Source organism: Hippocampus bargibanti, linkage group LG04 (genome assembly GCF_051943395.1).
Source record: "Hippocampus bargibanti isolate YZ-2025 linkage group LG04, ASM5194339v1, whole genome shotgun sequence".
Lineage (NCBI taxonomy): Eukaryota > Metazoa > Chordata > Actinopteri > Syngnathiformes > Syngnathidae > Hippocampus > Hippocampus bargibanti.
Genome location: NC_142737.1, coordinates 6211354 through 6232242, shown reverse-complemented (window position 1 = coordinate 6232242; position 20889 = coordinate 6211354). Strand labels below are relative to the sequence as shown.

At 39.3% G+C, this 20889-nt stretch overlaps 1 protein-coding gene across 3 annotated transcripts in view; it reads right to left on the bottom strand.

Moving 5' to 3' along the window:
- Window positions 1-1407: 1407 nt before the first annotated feature.
- The window catches only part of rhobtb4 (Rho related BTB domain containing 4), a 52417-nt gene continuing 32935 nt past the window's right edge, over window positions 1408-20889 (bottom strand). For all 3 annotated transcript variants that reach the window (XM_088993736.1, XM_088993734.1, XM_088993735.1), the window contains 8 exons: window positions 19418-19603; window positions 18457-19276; window positions 17341-17560; window positions 15291-15409; window positions 11627-11777; window positions 11456-11544; window positions 10362-10467; window positions 1408-9396 (listed from right to left, as the gene is read on the bottom strand). In XM_088993736.1, the coding sequence (XP_088849862.1) occupies window positions 9218-9396; window positions 10362-10467; window positions 11456-11544; window positions 11627-11777; window positions 15291-15409; window positions 17341-17560; window positions 18457-19276; window positions 19418-19603 (1870 nt within the window). In that variant the 3' untranslated portion in view covers window positions 1408-9217. The remainder of the gene's footprint in view (window positions 9397-10361; window positions 10468-11455; window positions 11545-11626; window positions 11778-15290; window positions 15410-17340; window positions 17561-18456; window positions 19277-19417; window positions 19604-20889) is intronic.

The following is a 20889-nucleotide window of genomic DNA, read 5'->3' as shown; positions in this document are numbered from 1 at the left end:
GGTCTGTGCACGTGGAATACATCAGCAAACATTCCACATCCTGTAACCACGACCATCCCTTGTTCACCCCTCCTGAAGATCATCGACCACATGACAAACGTCACGATGACGACCACGGTTCCCCATGTGGCTTCTTCTGATCCTTCCACAGAGCGCCTTGATTAAAAGTTCCAGATCACCGTGCGTGCAACTCAATGAGTCATCACTCAAGGGAGTCAGTCAGTCACCTTTCTTTGCTGACTCGCTCACTCTTAACACTTTAGTAGTGACACTTTTCCAATGCTGGAACTGATGCTTGATATTGTTTTAATCTCAATTTGATGGTCCAGTTTTGTTTAAGCCAATATAGAGAGAGACCCAGTGATGTATAATATCCATCTATATAAATAGTCTAATAATAAAATAAATAAATAATAATAATAATAATACAAAAACGGTGGCAGTTGAGAAATGGGTCCATTCGTGTAGTTATTTGGTTAAAAAAAGAACACCCAACGGATTAAAATTGCTCTTTGGCTTGATGACTCATTTGATCCGCTAGAGGGGAGTGTTGCACCATAATTTTTCGGACTTTTGACGTGAGAAAAAAAGAGACAAAAACAGTCCTTTACTTATTTTAAATGATTATTTTTATATCACGGCACCCCGTAAATATTTAAACGAAATGACATTTGAATCAAAATAACACCCACACGTCGACTAACGAATGGATTTATGAAAACAAAAATTATATTTACCTAATTGAGGCATGGGGGGGTCAACATGTCAGGGCGTCGCCTTCTCGTGTGCCGTTTGCATGTCTGCGTGGGTTTTTTTCCAGGTACTCCGATTTACTCTTGCATTCCCAAGCCACGCACGGTGGTTAATGGAAAACTCTAAACCAGGGGTGCTCAATACGTCGATCGCCATCTCCAAGGTACTTTCGGTCATTGCATGACAAGGTGATTTGACATTGTCATGAACTGACGCTATACAAATAAAGTCGAGTTGTTTGGTATCAAAACTAGACGTCAGCCTATCAGCCATCCTTTCATTTGATTGATACACCAGATAACCAATCATATGAGATCTCATTATGAGCTACACTGAGCGTGCCAAAGTTAAAAAGCTAGTGGTTAGCTAGATCCTAATTTTTCGCGTGTTTTTTTTTTACTCTTAAACGCCAGATATGTTGAGTTGCGTTGTGTATGCGGTTATACATCAACATAATTTGCAAGGTTCCACAATATATTTCTCAATAAATATAACGGGTAGATCATTTTGACTTGGTCATTTCAAAAGTAGCTCCCATGCTGAAAATGTGAGCCTCGTGCTCTACGATTGGCTGGCAAGCAGTTTAGGGCGTTCCCCGCACACCTGGCCGAAGACGACTCATTTATGCAGTAAACCAAACACACGTGACACAAGTTGAAAAGATTAACAGTTTTAATAAAATCCATGTCAAACATCAAAATACTGAAATGGCAAAAAAAAGGTAATTTTTATACAAATCATAGCGGTTCAAAAAATATATAACAAACCGTTTGAAAACATCTTTGCAAACAGTAGCAAACATTCTGATTGTTTATTTTTTCTTCTTTATTTTAAAAAGCCCTTAACAGTCAGTCAGAAGTAAAGGTGGTACGTGTGCTCTTCGTTTTAATGGGAATACACATGAGCAGTGGAGGTTAATAAAAGTCACGTGGGAACAAAACCGCACCGTTATACTATTCGGCTAATCCTCCTTAGCTTTCACATGACATCTATCTTCCCAAATACTGAAGTTCACTTTGTATCACAAGTACAGTGAGACCTCAACTTACAAACACCTTATCTTACAAACTGTTCGTCTTACAAACGTCAAATTTATGAAAATTAAACCTTATAATCAGCACTATTTTCATAATACACACCCACCACGGCTGGCGGAGTGATCTTCGGCGGAAGCACATGACCAAACAGCACCAGTGGTTAAGTTACCAACAGTCCTTATGGAAGGTGACGCTCCTTCTATAAACCATCAACGACCATCAAAAAGGTAAATAAAACTTTATTTTACAGCACAGTTTATTTCGTTATTTACAGTCCTCATGTAATGCGCCTCTCTTTCCAAACAGCAATTCCCTTTGACCTTCGACCTCCAACGCCATTCCATCAAGCCATAAATGACCATCACAAATGTAAATAAAGTGACTTTATGATACAATGCAGTATATTTCTTTCATTACAATACAATAGAACATTTATTATACATAGAATAAGGTATGTTGTGTGTAGTTTTAAGGCTTATTTAGTTGAAAAGTATATTTTATGGAAACCCGGGAACGGATTATTCCCATTTTAATGGTTTCCTATGGGAATTTTTTTTGGAGATACACACTTTTCGCCTCACACACTCTGTCTGGGAACCAATTAAGTTTGTAAGTTGAGGTCTCACTGTAGTTGAATTCATTCAAGCAAGCATCATTTTACACATAATGGTCACGGCAAAATGTTGGCATTGAAATCCTTACTTGGTTAAAGGACAACCGACGCCTCTGGACAAGTTGTGTCTATAATTTGTAAAAATCACTTCAAATGACTTCTACTGAGCATATTTTACAAAGATTACACCACATATAGCGATATTTTACGTTTTAAGACTCGCGCTGAGTAATCAGGAAGTCTTGTTTTCGCGTTGATGACGATGCCTGATATGACGTCACGTCTGGAACGCCGCTGACCGAGAAAGTGCCAAGCAATGCATTTTGGGTACTTTGTTTGGTCTGAAAACTTCGTGTTGATCCGTGTTGATGGCGAAATTAGAAGGAAAATACATAAATAACGCAATGGTGAATCGTTGTGTGTTGCACCAAGACTACTATTTGATACTAGTTGACACAAATCCCCAGCAGACAAACCAGCTCATTTCCAACGGAGCTTGGGCGCCATCTTGTACATTTTCTGGGACGCTACATTGGAGTCCTGACGGCTCGAATTGATACGGGAGTACTTCTTTAATCGATTGCATACATTGATGCTTTCCTCTTCAGAACTATTTGAATCATATTTATAACTGGATGAGTAACAAGAAACCCTCTTTCCCGAATCTGAAGCCATTGTTTTGATTCTAGAGCAAGGCGAGGACGTCCTGGCGTGACGTCACGAACAAGGGGGCGGGACCTTCTGAAACTCGCCATCTCCGAGGTCATTTTGAAGTAGTTTTGGGACACTTTAACTCATTTTTATTGGTGTTTTGCATTTGACTAAAAATATCAACCTGTCTGTTTTAGGTATTTTAGATGCTATAAAACATTTTTCTGATGTCAGTTAGGAAACAAAAAAAATGGTGTCGGTTGTCCTTTAATCACAACTCATCTGAAGACTTGGAGCAGGAATATGGAATGCCGATGACAAAAGTCAAAACAGTCAAAAGCTTGTTGAGAGAAATACTTGTGCGTATTGATTACAAAAAAGGTTTCATGAAAGGCTACATTTTACATAGAAAGTGCAAGCACCTCATAGGAAGTGAAGAGACCTCAGTTGAGAACAGGGGAAAAAAAGTACTGCTTTCCTTTGCAAAAACTACCTAAAAATGTCCGTGTGGGGTTTACTTTTTGGCTTAAATAATTGACGTGAATTGGAGCATGGTGGTGCTGGGTTAGCCTGTACAGCGGTTACAAGTATGGATATTTCACCCAAGGCACATGAACGGTTACGCGCGACGAGGTGGTTGCTTCCCAAGAGTAAAAACTGCGATGACGACAAGGACGTGACATCATGGGCAACAGGGTCACTTTGGCCTGTCAGATAGCTGACTTGACACTCACAATGTTTTTGTTGTTGTTTTTTTTTCTGAATAGACATTCCCCCATGAGCATAACTAAGTGACGTTGGTTCCTAATAGGAAAAAAAACCCTCCTGGATGGTGAGTGGAGACCCAAAAATAACCCACACGCGCACCCACAATTTCACTAACATTAACTGCATGCAAATCCAATTGTACTTCCCATTCAATTGTTTACAAAAGGGAGGAAGAGAATTCGTCTCAGATACTACAAAACACTTTTTAACTCATTCGTTGCCATTCCCAAATTTATTCGGGAATTGAAAAATTTCAAAGCCTTTTCAAAACGTTTTTATGAATGTCCCTGCATATCATTATTTTTAACGACAACGTTAAATATGTATTCCAATGTGCTGAATGAAAGTGTACTAAAGTCAAGAGCTTGTTAAAAAAGAAGGGTGGTGAATTTCGGTCAATCCAAAGTGAACAACCGTTTTGCTACAAACATCTGGAACGTGTGATGCTACGCACAGAAAGGTCACAGACAACAAAAACACCAATGAACAAAGAGATGCTTTCCTTTGTAAAGTGACATTATGGAATACAGTAAAGTGGCGGCCCCCTTCAATCACATGTTTCATTAACTCGTTCACTGCCATTCCCAAATTTATTCTGGTATTGAAAAGCATGACATGGAGCGTCATTCCCGAATTTGTTCAGGTTTTGTTTTTTCTTGCGAAGTTCCGATCAGACCTTTGGTAATGTTTTTCTATTCCACAAGGGGGCAGCATTTGCCTTTTGTACAGCCACCCCCATTTCAAGCTCAGATAACTCCAGACCAATTAACTATTTTTTCTGATGAAATTTAAGTATCTAAAATTTCTAACGCTGTATTGAATGTGTCTGTAGTCCTAAAACTCTATTTTGTGGGTACTGCAATTTGAGTGAAAATGACAAAAACCCTGGCACTGCAGTGAACACATATTTGCATATCGTATGGCAGTGAATGAGTTAAATAACAGTGTCCATTAAAATATACTGAGAAATTCACTTCAGAAATCAGCCTGGAACTATTTTCTTTTTTAATTTCAACCACTCTATGACCTTGTGTCCATGGCGTGAATCTCCATCCAAATAATCCACATAAAAAAAACAATAATCTGGGGCCATGAGGTCACCGCAGAGATTATTTTTTTTTTTAAACTCATCTGCTTGGAAAATGAAGTTGCGATTCTACTATGGGCGAATGTCTGACCCGCAACCTATTTGACAGAAATAGCCTGCTACCCGAAGATTGACTCATTTTTACCCGATATAAGGCACAGAGACTGAGAGAAGAGGCTAATTGGGCCATACCAAGAATTCAAGAAGACAAATACAGTGATACCTCGGTTTACGAACACCTTGTCTTATGAACGTTTCGGTTTATGAACGTTAAATTTATGAACATTTTACCTTGACATACAAACTTTTTTTGGGATACGCACAGAGCTGCCACAATGAGTGATGTGTCGTTCGCGAACGAGCCCGTTCTTCTAACAACAAAATGGCAGCACACTGTTTTTGTCCTCTATTCCCCGCCCCCAGTCTTCGGTTAAAGCCACGTGATTGGTCAAGAATGCAGCAGTGAAGGGGCCGTGTTTGAAACATTAAAGAGACAAGCAGACTACAGTGAGAGACTTTCAACTTTGATAGTTGAAAGGCAGAGTGTAGACTGCAAGGTTAAAATATCCCATCAATCAGGCTCCACGAACAACCCGCACAAGCTATCTGTACACTTGATGCAAAAAGCTATCAACCCAGCTAACCAGAACACAATTGATGAGGAAAAATATAAAATTATCGCAGAGAAAGCACCAACAAGGGGTCATTCCTCAAGATGGTGAAAGAAGAAGGTTACGTTCCTCATCAAACCGGCCACTCCACTCCATCAAGCCATCAATGACCATCACAAAGGTAAATAAAACGACTTTATTATACTGTACAGTTTATTTATTTAATTATAATACCATAGCACATTTATTATGCATAAAATAAGGTATATTTTTGTAGTTTTAAGGCTTAGAAAATTATAAAGTAGAAAATTATGTTTTATGGGGAACTGGGAACGGATTATTCTCATTTTAATGGTTTCCTATGGGAAATTAATTTTTGGGATACACACTTTTCACCTTACACACTGTTTCTGGGAACCAATTAAGTTCGTAAACCAAGGTATCACTGCAGTAGACATTAAAATCTGTTCAATTCCCAAATGTTTTGGTCACTTTTCAAAATTCCCTAAAAGCCTTGAAATGGGACGAATGCGAATGATAGAAGGCGATGTTTGCCTTTCACTCTCCTTTTTTTCTGTCTCACCCCTTAGTGAAAAATGCGTTTGGTTCTCACTTGTCTCTCGTGAGATCCAACTCAAATTCTATTTCAGGACGTTTATCGCACCTCGTTTGGAAAACGGGGACTTGCGACCCACGTGACTCAAACCGTCACATCGAAATCGCTTTCCAAGCCAAAAAAAAAACCTCTTCACGCAACCACTGAAAGTCCAAAGTATACAACAAACCAACACATTGTCAAATCTGAACGCTACACATTCCAAAAAAAAAATGAATTAACATGTTTTTTAAACACAGATTAAGTACATGTACAACTAAAAAAATTCTTGCAAACTTGCTTTGCTTTTCATGAAGCACACACTGAACACCAAAAACTGTGTTGTATTATGTTGTCTTGAGTGAGTGAGTTGTCTTGAGCACCATTTTGGATTCCAGCGAAGGGAACGGAAGGCAAAGTGATTTTTTTTTCGTCACCCCCTTCATACAACATCCTGTGCCATGCACTATCAACCACTTATCCACCGCATCGCCGTCTTTGCAACAATGGATGCAAAAGAACCGGGAGTGAATAAAAAAAGTGGTGAAGAAAGAGAATCACAGCTTTGGTATTTAGAGTGAGGTGTAGACAGTTCGTAAATGCACTGAATAACATAACGTGTCGCGCGTGCTCTTGGTTCCTTTGAACAATCCTCACAACACTGCACATACCGACAAAAGGAGTACTTGGGCCAAATTGAAAACAAAATGGAGACTATGAGAAGAAATTCATAACCCGCTGGTGCTTTCTACTATCTTTGTGACTGCTTTATTTCCTGTATAGGATAGTTTTCCATGTTAAGCGCCTTGTTACAGCTTCAGCTGTTGTTAATGCGCTATATAAATCAACATGTATGGTATTGTATTGTATTGTATTGTATTGTATTGTATTGTATTGTATTGTAATATCGAGAGATGAAAAGTGGCGTTTGTCCATTTTAACTCATTCACTGCCAGACATGTGTAAAAATGTGTCCACTCCAGTGCCAGGGTTTTTGTCATTGTCACTTGATTTTCCAGACCCACAGAAGTTTTTTTAGGATGACATAAATATTCAACACAGCGTGAGACACCTTAAACTCTCTAGTTTCGTCAGAAGTTAATTCATAAATTATATGAGTCTGGAGTTATATGAGCTTGAAATGGGGGCAGCTGTACAAAGTACAACAATATTGTCATTGTCTTTGTGTCGTCATATTTTTTGTTTTGTTATCTTGACTTCAAGATGGCGCCGCGAGAGTGGCTGCCTTTTCAGCAGCTTGTGTATTTTGTTTTTCTACTTCTTTCATTCCTTTCATAACTTTGCTGCTGTAAAATGTACATTTTTTCACTGTGAGATTAATAAAGGTAAATCCAATCCATCCAATCCAAAACATATAATAATAATAATACATTTCATTTATATCACGCTTTAACAACATCTGAAGCTGGAACAAAGCGCTAACATTGAAAAACCAACGTGACCAACATTGTATCGGCACCCAAGCACGAAAAAAAAACAAAAAACAAAACCTGAACAAATTCGGGAATGGCGCTCTACGTCATATTTTCAATTCCCGAATAAATTTGTGTATGGCAGTGAATGAGTTAAGTGGACGGCAGAATATACTAAAAATGGCATTTATTTTTATTTATTTGTGCCTTTCTATCTATTTGAGTTACTTCCGGGTTCAGCGAACCCTGGCGCGTGTGGCTGCCGCTGCTCACCCACAGAAAAAAAAGACTGGAAAGTGACCTTGAGAGTTTTGAAAGGCGTTTAGAAATCAAATGTATTATTATGTGTTATTTTTTTAATGCTTAAAAATTAGTTTTGTACACTACTTTTTTATAAACTTTATGTTAGTTCCGGGTTCAGTGAACGCTGGCGCGTGTGGCTGCCGCTGCTCACCTGCAGAAAAAATATCCTGTGACTGTAAAATGTCCTTGAGAGTTTTGAAAGACGCTTATAAATGAAATGTATTATTATTATTATTATTATTATTATTATTATTATTATTATTATTATTATTATTATTATTATTATTACAAAGCTTTTCAAAATACACAAAGATGCAAAAAATGACGTGGGTAAATACTACTTTACTCAATATTTTTGTGGAAATATTATTTGTTCCATGTGACCTTAATACTCCTTGTAATAATACTAGCGCTAACAACGTATACGTTACAGGCAGAAAAAGTGTAACTGTGTAGTGCTTTAAGGGGCGGGGCCCTGAGCATTGCTGCCCCCAGTGGTGCAGTGGTGTAAAGGCAGGTTTGTAGAGACATTTCCACAGTGATGAACGTGACAGACACTTGTGTTTAATACTGTATCCGTCATTCCTCCAGGAAGAGGCGTCAAATAAGGCTGCGTATCTGAAATTAAGTGGTCATTGGGAAAGTCTCTCAAGCTCAGTTAAACGAGTCATCAAGGTAAGCTTGTATTTTTTTTTTTTGAGGGGGGGGGGGGAGGTAAGGTGCAGTTTGTAGACAAACTGGATGTTATGAACTTCAAGGGTGTTTTTTTTTCAAAAAAAAAAAGTGCTCCAATTCAACAGTCAAGACAATCATGGACCCTTCCTTGCACAAAGTCGATTGACTTCCGTCGAATGAGAGTCGTTTAAAAAGGTGCAAGGGATTTACAAAGGAAAAAAAAAAAGATTTATCAAAATACTTGGTTACATTGTGTCACTTCCTGGATATCTAGTGCTGGTTGTCGAAAGGTAGATCTTGGTCAAAAAGTCTGTGTGTGTGCACGCTAACAGTCTATATAGTAGACGTGGAAGGCAAAAGTGAGATGCAAACCCCTAAAACCGATCTCCCAAGTCAAACTAAAAACCCAAAATGGAGCTGACCAAGACGGAAGGTTGTGACGAGGAGAGATAGACAGCCCTTGAGGGGGTGACCAGGATGAGTGTGCTGCTTCTCCACATGCACCCTCGTGGTTTCAAGGAAGCATTTGGCCCTAGCGACGCCATGACATAGGCAGAACTGCACCCTTCGCAGTTGTAAAGAGGCACAATACTGTACATTCCCTCTTACCACTGAGTCTGGTTTGCATCCAGAGAGAGATTTTAGGGTGCGGGTAGAGGGATGCCTGAACCGGAACCTCTTCTATCGTGGCTTAGGAGACGTGCGGCGAAGAGGACGGCTGTCTCCAGAAGCACCATCCTCGCTTGGTGTGTTGCTTGCGCAAGATCTCCTCCTCGTGCTCGCGTTCCTTTTGCGAGCGCAAGTAGCGGTCCTCCTCCTTTAGGAACCAAACGGGAGGCCAGCGCTGCTTCTCAAAATGTTTCTGGTTCTCTGTATATTGACACACAAGTAGACAGACGTGTTTTCTCCTAAATGATATTCATCCCCCCCCCCCCCAAAAAAAAAAATCACCCTAAAATATTCCAGCTTAATGAATTATTTAATATTCAGGGTTTTTTTTTGTTTTTCTTTTTACTTTATGTTACTTCCGGGTTGAGTGAAAGCTAGCGCGTGTGGCTGCCGCTGCTCACATGCAGAATAAAAATCCTGTGACTGTAAAGTGTACTTGAGAGTTTTGAAAGGCGCTTATAAATGAAATGTATTATTATAAATAAATAAATAAATAAATAGACAAAATTAAAAATACATCAAAATAATTACGTAAATGCATAAATAAATAAATAAAGAAGGAAAGAAAGAAAGAAAGAAAGAAAGAAAGAAAGAAAGAAAGAAAGAGAGAAAGAAAGAAAGAAAGATATGTGCAAATACATAAATAAATACATTCATTAATGACTAAATATATAAATAAATAAATTGGCAAATAAATAAATAAATAAATAAATAGATAAATAACCAAATGAATAACTAAATACTTAGACAAAAAATTAAAAAATACATCAAAATAAACATAAATAAGTACATAAATAAATAAATGAATATTTATAAATGACTAAATATATAAATAAATGGGTAAATAAATAAATAGATAAATAACCAAATTAATAACTAAATAATTAGATAGACAAAAAATAAAAAATACATCACAATAAATAAATAAATAAATAAAATCAACCATCTGATATTTTCTCCATGTTTTATCCACATTCACATTGCTACTACAGAGAAAATTATATTCCAAATTTCAGCCTTGTATCTGTAAAATCAGCTGACTCAATAACCAAATAGCTTCACAAATAAATCATGATTTCTTTTTTAAAAATTCTAAAAAGCACGACGTCCCGTTATTTGCCAAAAAGATCATTCTCAGGCAGGAAAGGCAACGCGTGTGCGTTTACCTGGAGACATGGCCTTCATGTCTTTGGGAAACTTGCGGCAGATGCTGTTATAGTTCGTGCAGATGTGATGGAGACACCAGGCAGATAGCTGCTTAGCATTGTGGAACTTAAACAGGGGAAATAAAATGACATGAAAGCAAAAATTTGCCAACTTCAACACATAATTGACATCATGGATTCCTTCCCGATACAGTGATACCTTGGCTTACGAACTTAATTGGTTCCCAGACAGAGTGTGTAAGGCGAACAATGTGTATCCCAAAAAATAATTTCCCATAGGAAATTATTAAAATGAGAATAATCCGTCCCCATAAAACATAATTTTCTAGTTTCTAATTTTCTAAGCCTTAAAACCACACACAATAAAACTTATTTTATGTATAATAAATGTGCTATGGTATTATAATTAAAAAATAAACTGTACTATATAATAAAGTCATTTTATTTACCTTTGTGATGGTCATTGATGGCTTGATGGAATGGAGTGGCCGATTTCATCAGCATTAAACACTAGATGAGGAACGTAACCTTCTAATTTCACCATCTTGAGGAATGATCCCTTGCAGGTGCTTTCTCTGCGATAATTTTACTATGTTCCTCATCAATTGTGTTCTGTTTAGCTGGGTTGATAGCTTTTTGCATCAAGTGTACAGATGGCTTGTGCGCGTTATTTGTGTAGCCTGATTGATGGGAATTTTAACCTTGCAGTCTACACTCTGCCTTTGAACTATCAAAGTTGAAACGAGTCCAAATTTCACTGTTTTCTATCCATTTTGTCACTCTGTCTCTGTCGTCTGCCTGTCTCTTTAATATTTAAACCACCCCCTCTCACTGCTGCGTTCTTGACCAATCACGTGGCTTTAACCGAAGACTGGGGGCGGGGAATAGAGGACAAAAACAGGCGGCTGCCATTTTCTTGTTAGAACGGGCTCGTTCGCGAACGACACATCACTCATTGTGGCGCTCCGTGTGTATCTTGAAAAATAGTTTTTATGCCAAGGTAAAATGTTCATAAATTTACCGATCGTAAACCGGAATGTTCGTAAGCCAAGGGGTTCGTAAACCGAAGTATCACTGTATTTTGTTCAACCGACCTGGGCAAGGTCCAAATAGGCCAAGACGTGTCCATCGATGTCAACTCCTTTCCCGGCTAACTGCAGAAGCTCATCAACAGCGTGCTGCTCTAATAACGCATACCGACATAAATAAACCCGTTAGTATTTACTGTCTCTCAGTTTTGAACTATGACTGCCGAATATCCTTACCGGTGAGGGCAACCAGGCGTGGTAAACAAAGTCGGTTGGCCACTACTATTAGTTCCATGGCCTCCAAATCAGGACAAGGTGTTAACATGGCACAGTACAGGAACTCCAGAACTCCTCGCATACATGCTGTACTCGTGGTCGGGATGGGCACCTGGGATAAGGAGGAGAAATATACAAGATGAGTTGGGAGGTAGTATCAATGTTGCTGTCACTGTGGCTGTTATGAACACTTGGGCCTACTACGTTACTGTACTTCAACATTCGTCATTATGTAGGTGGAGGTTTCATTATTTTCTGAGTTATATTTACTGATATGAGTTTGAAAACCACTAGCCTCGGACGACGTCAATCCGCGGGAAAGAACGCTTGACGATCAATACAAAACAAAGGAGAATGGTTTAAAAGGGCACAGGACATCCTGTCCTGTTCTGGTTCGGCTTGCCATTCTTTTTGATCCCAGCTCAATTTAAAGCATTGACGGTTGCTAATCGAGTGTTGTGCGTGGGAGGGTGGTGGTTATGGTACAAAAGCTATTTGCTATCTAGCAGCTATCTGGCTGGCTAGCGAGCTATCAAGGTCGCTATCTATTAGTTATGTAGCTGGCTAGCTATCTAGCTAGGTTTCCGTTGGCCATCAATTTGCTAGCTAGCTAGCGTTCTATCTATTTGAGTTACTTCTGGGTTGAGTGAACGCTGGCGCGTGTGGCTGCCGCTGCTCACCCACAGAAAAACTTATCCTGATACTGTAAAGTGACCTTGAGTTTTTTTAAAGGCACTTATAAATGAAAATTATTATTATTATTATTATTATTATTATTATTATTATTATTATTATTATTATTATTATTATTATTATTATTATTATTATTATTAATCATAATATTATAAAAGCATGCAGGGACACAGGAAGCACCATCACAATGGGAATCTTGAGGACATTTGTGACCAGAATGCTTATAAGAACATGGAAATGAGTACATGCTGACAGTTCTCTATGAAAAAAAATAATAATGATACATTTTTTGAGTTTTGGTAGAACTTAATTTTGAAGTGTTGACTTTTTGCAGTGTATACTGTATAATGATTTCACACAAACCATCTATTAAAGCAAATAAATACAAATGAGCAAAGCTGTTTTTTCTTCTTTTTTTATAACTGCCACTGCGGTTTTGCAGCACAACTGGAGACTGTTTCTTGGTGAAAGAGGCAACCCGCACCCTAACCAAACCGCTGAGCGTACCTACCGAGACCCTCTTCAACTTCCATTTCTCAAAGCAATTAGGAGAATGTCAGCTTGGCAAGACCTCTCGTTATGACTAAAAGTCACAACACCAACACCGGGGTGGTCTCGGGAGGTTTGCAGCCTCCAGCTGAGGCTATTGAACATTAATGAGAGGTCACACTCAAATTTGTGGTGAGTAAATGTAGGCAGTGTATTGACATGCATATGTGCTGCTATGGGAAAATAAATAAATAGACACATAAATAAAAAATAAAACAGGGCTCTAATCATGTAAATAAAAATGAAGATGAACATAAAAATAATAAATAAATACCTGAATAAATAGATAGATGAACTATAAATGAAATATACTATAAATAAATACTAAATAAAAAAGATGAATACTAAAAATAAAGATGAAGATGAATAGAAAATAAAACGCAATACAGTACATTATAATTAACATACATTAAAATAAATAAACAAAAAATACTAAATAAATAAATTTATATACAGTAAAGTCTCGTTATATCGATATCGGATATATCGATAGTCCTGGTTATATTGATACTACTTCTATGCACGCACGGAGAAAATTACATGCAAACAGGGTCGGATATATCGATAGTCCCGGTTATATCGATATTTTTTCGGACTCCCTTGAATATCGATATAACGAGACTTTACTGTATATAAATAAAGACGAAGATGAAAATAAAAATAAAAAATACTAAATATCTGAATAAATAAATAAATAAATACATACATAGATAAATAAATAGATGATAAACTAAGAATAAATAAATAAATAACGGTAAAATTTTCATTCATCTTGATCTTATTCTTTTATGTAAAAATCTGGCATCAAAACATGAGAGTGAAGATATATTAACTGTTAATTACAACAATTAATTGGTTTGGAATGTAAATCCATTGTTCACACTGTTGCGCGCAGATGGCGTGTAGTCATGATATCACGCAGTGAAATGCGTGAAGCTAAAAATACAGAGGAGGAAGTGTGACATGAATATGAAAATAGAACAACACACTGGCTGATCAAATGCTGCTTTCACAGGTTGAGGAGTTTTTCCTCAGGGGATGATCTGCCCCACCCTAGAATTTGTGTACTTTGCTGTCATGCTACCTACTGATTTGGATGCACTTATACGAACAACATCACTCCGGGTGCTTCCAGAATAGATTTACTCTCTTCTTTCAAAATAATATTTGCAACCGCTCACACTGTATGGGTTAAGATGGACTAAAACCCATGAGCATAATGTGGAAAAAATATCAAAGAAGGTCTTTATGAGGGTCTAAATTCGCAAGTCACTGAAGAGTACCATATCATGTGTTGCAGATTTGAGATGCCTGGTTCTGCGGAGTGAAGTGACCACAAAATCATTTCCTCTCAACGAAAGGAAGGAAACAACACACATGCAAAGCAACGAGTCTTGCGAAGTTGGTATTGCAGAATTATTCTTTTTGTGCCAATATATTGAGATGACGACAGCATCTTTTGAAATGATGTTAGTGTTGACACTAACTCATTCACTGCCACACGATGTGCAAAAATGTGTCCAATCCAGTGCCAGGGTTTTTGTCATTGTCACTCAAATTCCAGGACCCGCAGAATTATGAGTTTCACGACTATGTAAACATTCAATACAGTGTTAGAAACCTTAGACTCTCTTCTTTCATCAGAAAAAATGATTTAATTCCCAAGTTTTATGGATCTGGAGTTATCTGAAATTGAAATGGGGGCAGCTGGAACAAGGCGGTAACATGGAAAAAAGGGAAATGCTGCCCCCTTGTGGAAAAGAAAAAACATTGCCAGAGGCCATGGCCAGCGCTTTATCTGCATCCAAGCGTGAATAAAAACAAAACCCGAACAAATCCAGGAATGGCGCTGTACGTCATATTTTCAATAACCAAATACATTCGGGAATGGCAGTGAATGAGTCAAGTAACTTGATATTAGTACCGATCGCGAAATTCACCATAGCATTGTTGATGATATCTAGAAAGCTTCATTTAAGTTACGGTTTCCTCTCAAGGGCTGTTATGAATTTGGGGAAACCATTAGAATGTTTCATCTCCTCCACATATTACACCCAGAACGCACCACAAATTAATGAATAACTAGTTTTCAAATCTGAAGTCAAGAATAATGACATTTTGATTCAGACTTCAGCAAGCATCATGCTACTTGACATGCTTGATTTGCTTTCATGGGCCGAATAAAATGATGTGACGGGCCAGATTTGGGCCCCGGGCCTTGACTTTGACACATGTGATTTTAAAAAGTTAGGTAGTTTTTCTTTTCCCTGTTGTCAGAAAATGTTCTAACGTACTAAAACGCTTATAAATGAAATGTATTATTATTATTATTATTTTTTTTTATTATAAAACATCTCCATTGCGCTTGCTTGTTGGGCCTTACCTCCTCAATATAGCTCTCCATGAACGAGCCACGGAACATGGCCGCCATCCAGTCACAGCTGGAGATGAGCAGGGGTTTATGAGCCGGGAGAAAGCCATCGTCCAGCCGAAACACCACATCTAAAACCGGGGTGGGAAAAGAGCATTCATCTCGTGGAATGCCACAGAAGCCCAAGCTACAGAGAAGGGGAAAGACGGACGAGGCAGACAAACACAGAGACATAGAGACACATGTAGACAAACAGAAAGGTAAATTGACAGAGGGACAAAACAACTTTTGAGAGCAAGGGAAGGAGAACAGACGACGTAAGGTATTGGAAATGAAGTAAATTGTGTATTTGGACATGTGTTGACATCTATCCAAACAACTGTTAACCATCAGCCATCATCTGTACTTCTTTGAAGGTATCGGACGTTTTGCTCCTCATCCGAAAAGCTTCGTCAGCGAACTAAAATTGTATTGGTAGCTCTGGCCCTATACAATAATAATAATAATACATTTCATTTCTAAGCGCCTTCCAGAACTCTCAAGGTCATTTTACAGTCACGGGATAAGTTTTTCTGTGGGTCAGCAGCGGCAGCCACACGCGCCAGCGTTCACTCAACCCGGAAGTAACTCAAATAGATAGAAAGCTAGCTACAACTAAAATTAAGGTAAAAAAAATATATATATTTTTTAAATAAATATATATATATATATATATATATATATATATAAATATATATATTTTTTTTAGGGGGGGCAAGAAAAGCACCTCTGATGATCAAATTTTCGTAAAAATCAACCCGCCTTGTAATATTCCAACTTTATTTTCTTTGTGTGTGTTCCCGATGATTATCTGCAGTAATCGTGTATAGTAACAATGTATTCCCAAGTCACACCAACGGCCCCTTTCACAACGTCCATCATTGTTGTCCTCGTCTGTGTGGAAGGTTGCAAATTGTAAAGGTGGGTGGGGGGGTGAAAATCTGATTTTTGCCCATTTTTAAAATTCATAATTCAGCACATTTTATACTGTATATCCCGAGTAGACAGAGGTGGCGATGCCAGAACTCTGCTCTGATAGGTCCTTGCTCTATTCTACCAGAGCGAATGGGGCAATCAGGGCCAGTCATAGAACATAATCAGACAAAACAAAAGAAGTAATCAGATTAGTTTCAGGGATTAGTTTCAGGGAGTTGTCCACTGCTTTCTCACCCCCCCCCCCCCAACCTTAGAGAAGGAACCTATCAAAGCAGAGTTTTGGCAACAATCAAAGCAGAGTTTTGGCAACTTCACCTCTGTCTCTCCATTAGAGAGAGATATATAGGGCCATAGCTACCAGCAGTAATTTTAGTCTGACGAAGCTTTTCCGATGAGGGAGCAAAATGTCTGACATCCCCAAAGAAGTACAGATGACAGTTTAAGAAACCTTTTAATCGATGGACCACACCTGGACTACTTAGATCTTACACAGACGTATAGCTGTTAATCATCATATTATTTGCCTGATCTCTCGGTTTCAGTTCTAAATAGACAAAACAGGTCGTTTTGAACAAGTCACCAAATAATTATTCAGTGAGGGGAGCTCTCGCTAGAATTACGAGAAAGACTGGCTCCATCGCGACGATGACGACGACTGAGAATGAACACTAAGGAGTGAGACACAGCAGATGCATAGCGTTAGCTGCGATAGCATGCTAGCACAACAGCTTCAGGGGTAGGGGTGGGGGAGCAGACAACAACAAAGACAAAGACGGCACGAAAGGATAGAGATGAGGCAACCAAGCAGAGTGAAGCGTTAGTCAGTCATCAGGTCATGTGATGACTTCTTATACGCTTACGAGGAAACCAGGAAATACCAAATGCATATTCTCTTGTATAAATACAATGTCGAATATACAGTACATCGATATCAAATGTACACTTTTATGTACATCGTGGGACTATCAAAGACAATGCTTGCAGTTATGCAACTTTCACTCCCCGACAGCAACGGATGCATTATATGGAAAGCACATCTGCGATGTCACCCGATGCTTCTGAAGGTTTAGCAAGCACAGTAGATTACCAGCAAAGGTGCCTTTGTTAAGACACTCCTTGATGCGATTGGCCCTGCGGACGTGGAACGCTTTGGTTATCTCCTGGTTCATGAAACTCTCCCTGTTGAGTACATTGGCCACCATCATCCGCAGGTCAAACACCTCGAGGAGCTCAGCGATGGTGGCCACCTGCATCAGGTCTCCTCGACCTTCGTCAAGACTGCCAGTGTATAAGTACTGCAGCACGGCCTGAAACGAGAGTAGTGGGGTCAAATAAATGCATCTTAGGTGGATGTGCTTCACAAACTCAATAAAGTTGTATTGACAAAGGTGACAAATTAAGGTCTGGAAAGTACAGTAAAAAAATAGCATGTTGAATTTAGTTACATTATTATGGCAGCACACAACATCTTGACTACCGTATTTTCCAGTATATAAAGGGCACCCAAAAGCCTTGATTTTCTTCAAAAGATGACCCTGCGCCTCATATGTAGGTGCGCCTTATATGTGAAGTCATATTGACTGTCAGCAGCTACCGACTACATTTCAAACTCCTGTAGAAGTCGTGCATAACCCCAGCCTCTACTGTAGCGCCTTATAATGCGGTGTGCTCTATATTTGGAAAACGTATAAGGCGCACCCCCAATGAATGGTGTATTTTCAAAGTGTTTCCATATACATATATAAGGCGCACCGGACTATAAGGTGCACCTTCAATGACTGAAAAAAAGTTTCTCGAATATATATATATATATATCGATATATCGAGAATATCGATATAACGAGACTTTACTGTGCATATATGTATATATACACAGTAAAGTATAGCTGGCTATACTTTATATAGCCCAGCTATATATATATATATATATATATATATATATATATATATACACACACAGTAAAGTCTCGTTATATCGATATTCTAGGGAGTCCGAAAAATGGGACTATCGATATAACCGATATCGATATAACGAGACTTTACTGTATATATATATATATATATATATATATATATATATATATATATATATATATATATACATACATACACACACACACACACACACACACACACACACACAGACAGACACATTTTGTAGATAGTAGTTCAATCCCCATAAAGTGACGTTGAAGACCGTCACCTTGAATGGTTCCTCTTGTATAAGCGCATCCATGACGACCACGGTCATTAGTCTTGGTCGTCCAGTCATGGGGTCATCAACATGCTCCAGACAAACACTCAAGAACCCTCTTCCCCATCCCGAAAGTGCTCGACCACTCACGGGAGTTCCCAGAGAGAACTGGGCTCGAGAGGGGAGCGCATTATCACTTTGGGAAGTCCGTAACGAGCCGCGCTGGAGCAACGGAGGTCGGTTCAGATCCCGCACGCCGCCGTCCGCCCCGTCTTTATCAATGTCTAGGCTCTTAGTGCGCCCAGCTTGCTCCTTGGCCCCTCGTCTGCTCAGCTCGTCGTCCTCCCCGCTGTCTGAGCTTTCCTTACTTTTCTCCTGCTCCCCTTGTGGCGTCGCGCAGGATGCATCGAGTTCAAGGGTGAATAGGTCATAGAATTTGGAGCATGAAGTAGCCAGATATACTTTGTGCGCGAAAACCCGAGTGGAGCCGCCCTCCAGCAGAAAAACAACATCCGCGCAGAGCGGGTGGCAGAAAAGGGAATCGGGACCCTCGCCGTCGGTGGGAGGGGGGTCCGGAATTCCCACGATGGGACGTGGCGGGCGAGGAGGCAGAAAGGGTGCCTGGAGAAGAGGTCTTTGGACTTTTTTCAAGTGAGATTTCCAGAACTGCAGGTGACGGCGGGAGATGAGGGCAGCTCGGATGGCATTGTCAAAAACATCCTTGACTCCAAACTGGGCAACGATGCTGGTCTCGTAGTAGGGTATCCCCAGCTCCTTCGCCACCTCCTGGCCTCTCTCGGGAGGCAGGATGTCCGTCGGTTTGATGGGTCTGCGGGTCGGAAGAGATCATGACGGTATTAACGCGAATGATGGAAGGATTATGCCCCCTTAAAACCACTCCAAAGACCTGACAAAACTAAACTCAGATCAAAAATCTGTCCATTAAGGACGGATACGGAAGGCTTCTCACTTGGCGAGGGGTCGGCGGGCACGATTAACCGCATCCAGGTCAGCGTAGCGGAGATCCAGCTGGCAACCAACCAGGATGATGGGCGTCCGCGGACAAAAGTGCTTGATCTCCGGAAACCACATGGTGCGGACATGGCGTAGGGAATTGGGATTAGCCAGAGAGAAGCAAAGCACCACAACGTCCGACCTGGAAATCGGGAAGGGAGATAAACAACCGTTGTTCCATCTGCTTCAACTGAACTGAGGTCAAAGATAAGACGCGAAAGATCAAGGGGACGGTGTCAATATGCCTTTCTTGATACTTGCACTATGTACAGTTTTTTTTAATAAAACGGTTTAACACATTTACAGTATACAGTAGACATTTTTATTTTACTATGTTTAGAATACAGTAAAGTCTCGTTATATCGATATCGGATATATCGATAGTCCCGGTTATATCGATACTATTTCTATGCACGCACGGAGAAAATTACATGCAAACAGGGTCGGATATATCGATAGTCCCGGTTATATCGATATTTTTTCGGACTCCCTTGAATATCGATATAACGAGACTTTACTGTATCTTGTTTTTCTATCCTTTCACCTCACCCCACCCCATCCTCTTTCAAATTGCTGCTATAGACTGCATTTCTCCATTGTGGGACGAATAAAGGTTTTCTGATTCTCATTCTGACATTTTCGCTTTGTATTAACAAAGGCATTATTGGTCAGTGATGCTGTAACGTGTGTGTGCATTTGTACAAAGCACTTGCATATACACACACATGTCTCGCAACTACCGTCAGCAGCCACCGACTCAATTTCCCCCTGTAGAAAAAGCAGTGTGTAACCCCAGGATCTACTCTAGCGGACGATGGCTCCCGGTTATATCGATACTATTTCTATGCACACACGGAGAAAATTACATGCAAACAGGGTCGGATATATCGATAGTCCCGGTTATATCGATATTTTTTCGGACTCCCTTGAATATCGATATAACGAGACTTTACTGTATATTGAAAACATGTATATATTTATATAATATATTTGGGAAACTTTTTTCATTCATTGAAGGTGAGCCTTATAGTCCGGTGTGCCTTATATATGGAAAATGTTTGAAAATACACCAATCATTGGGGGTGTGCCTTATACTCCCTCCAGGGCACTTTATACACCGGAAAATACAGGACTAGAAAAGGCTGACTTAATTTTTTAAAAGTTTTTGAAAAGTTTTTTTCTTTCGCCATTCACCGAGGATACATTGGTATGTATACGGCCAGAGCCACATATAAAAAGGTATTTTATTGACATTTTGTTTCTGTGACTTTACATTGAACCACATCCAAAGGCAGTCAAGTGACCATCTACAAGGAGATATCCCAAAAATGAGACCTGAAACCGTTTGAAACACAATGTGTGGAAATGTGTCCACTTCAGTGCCAGCGTTTTTGTCATTATCACTCGAATTCCAGGATGAACACAATA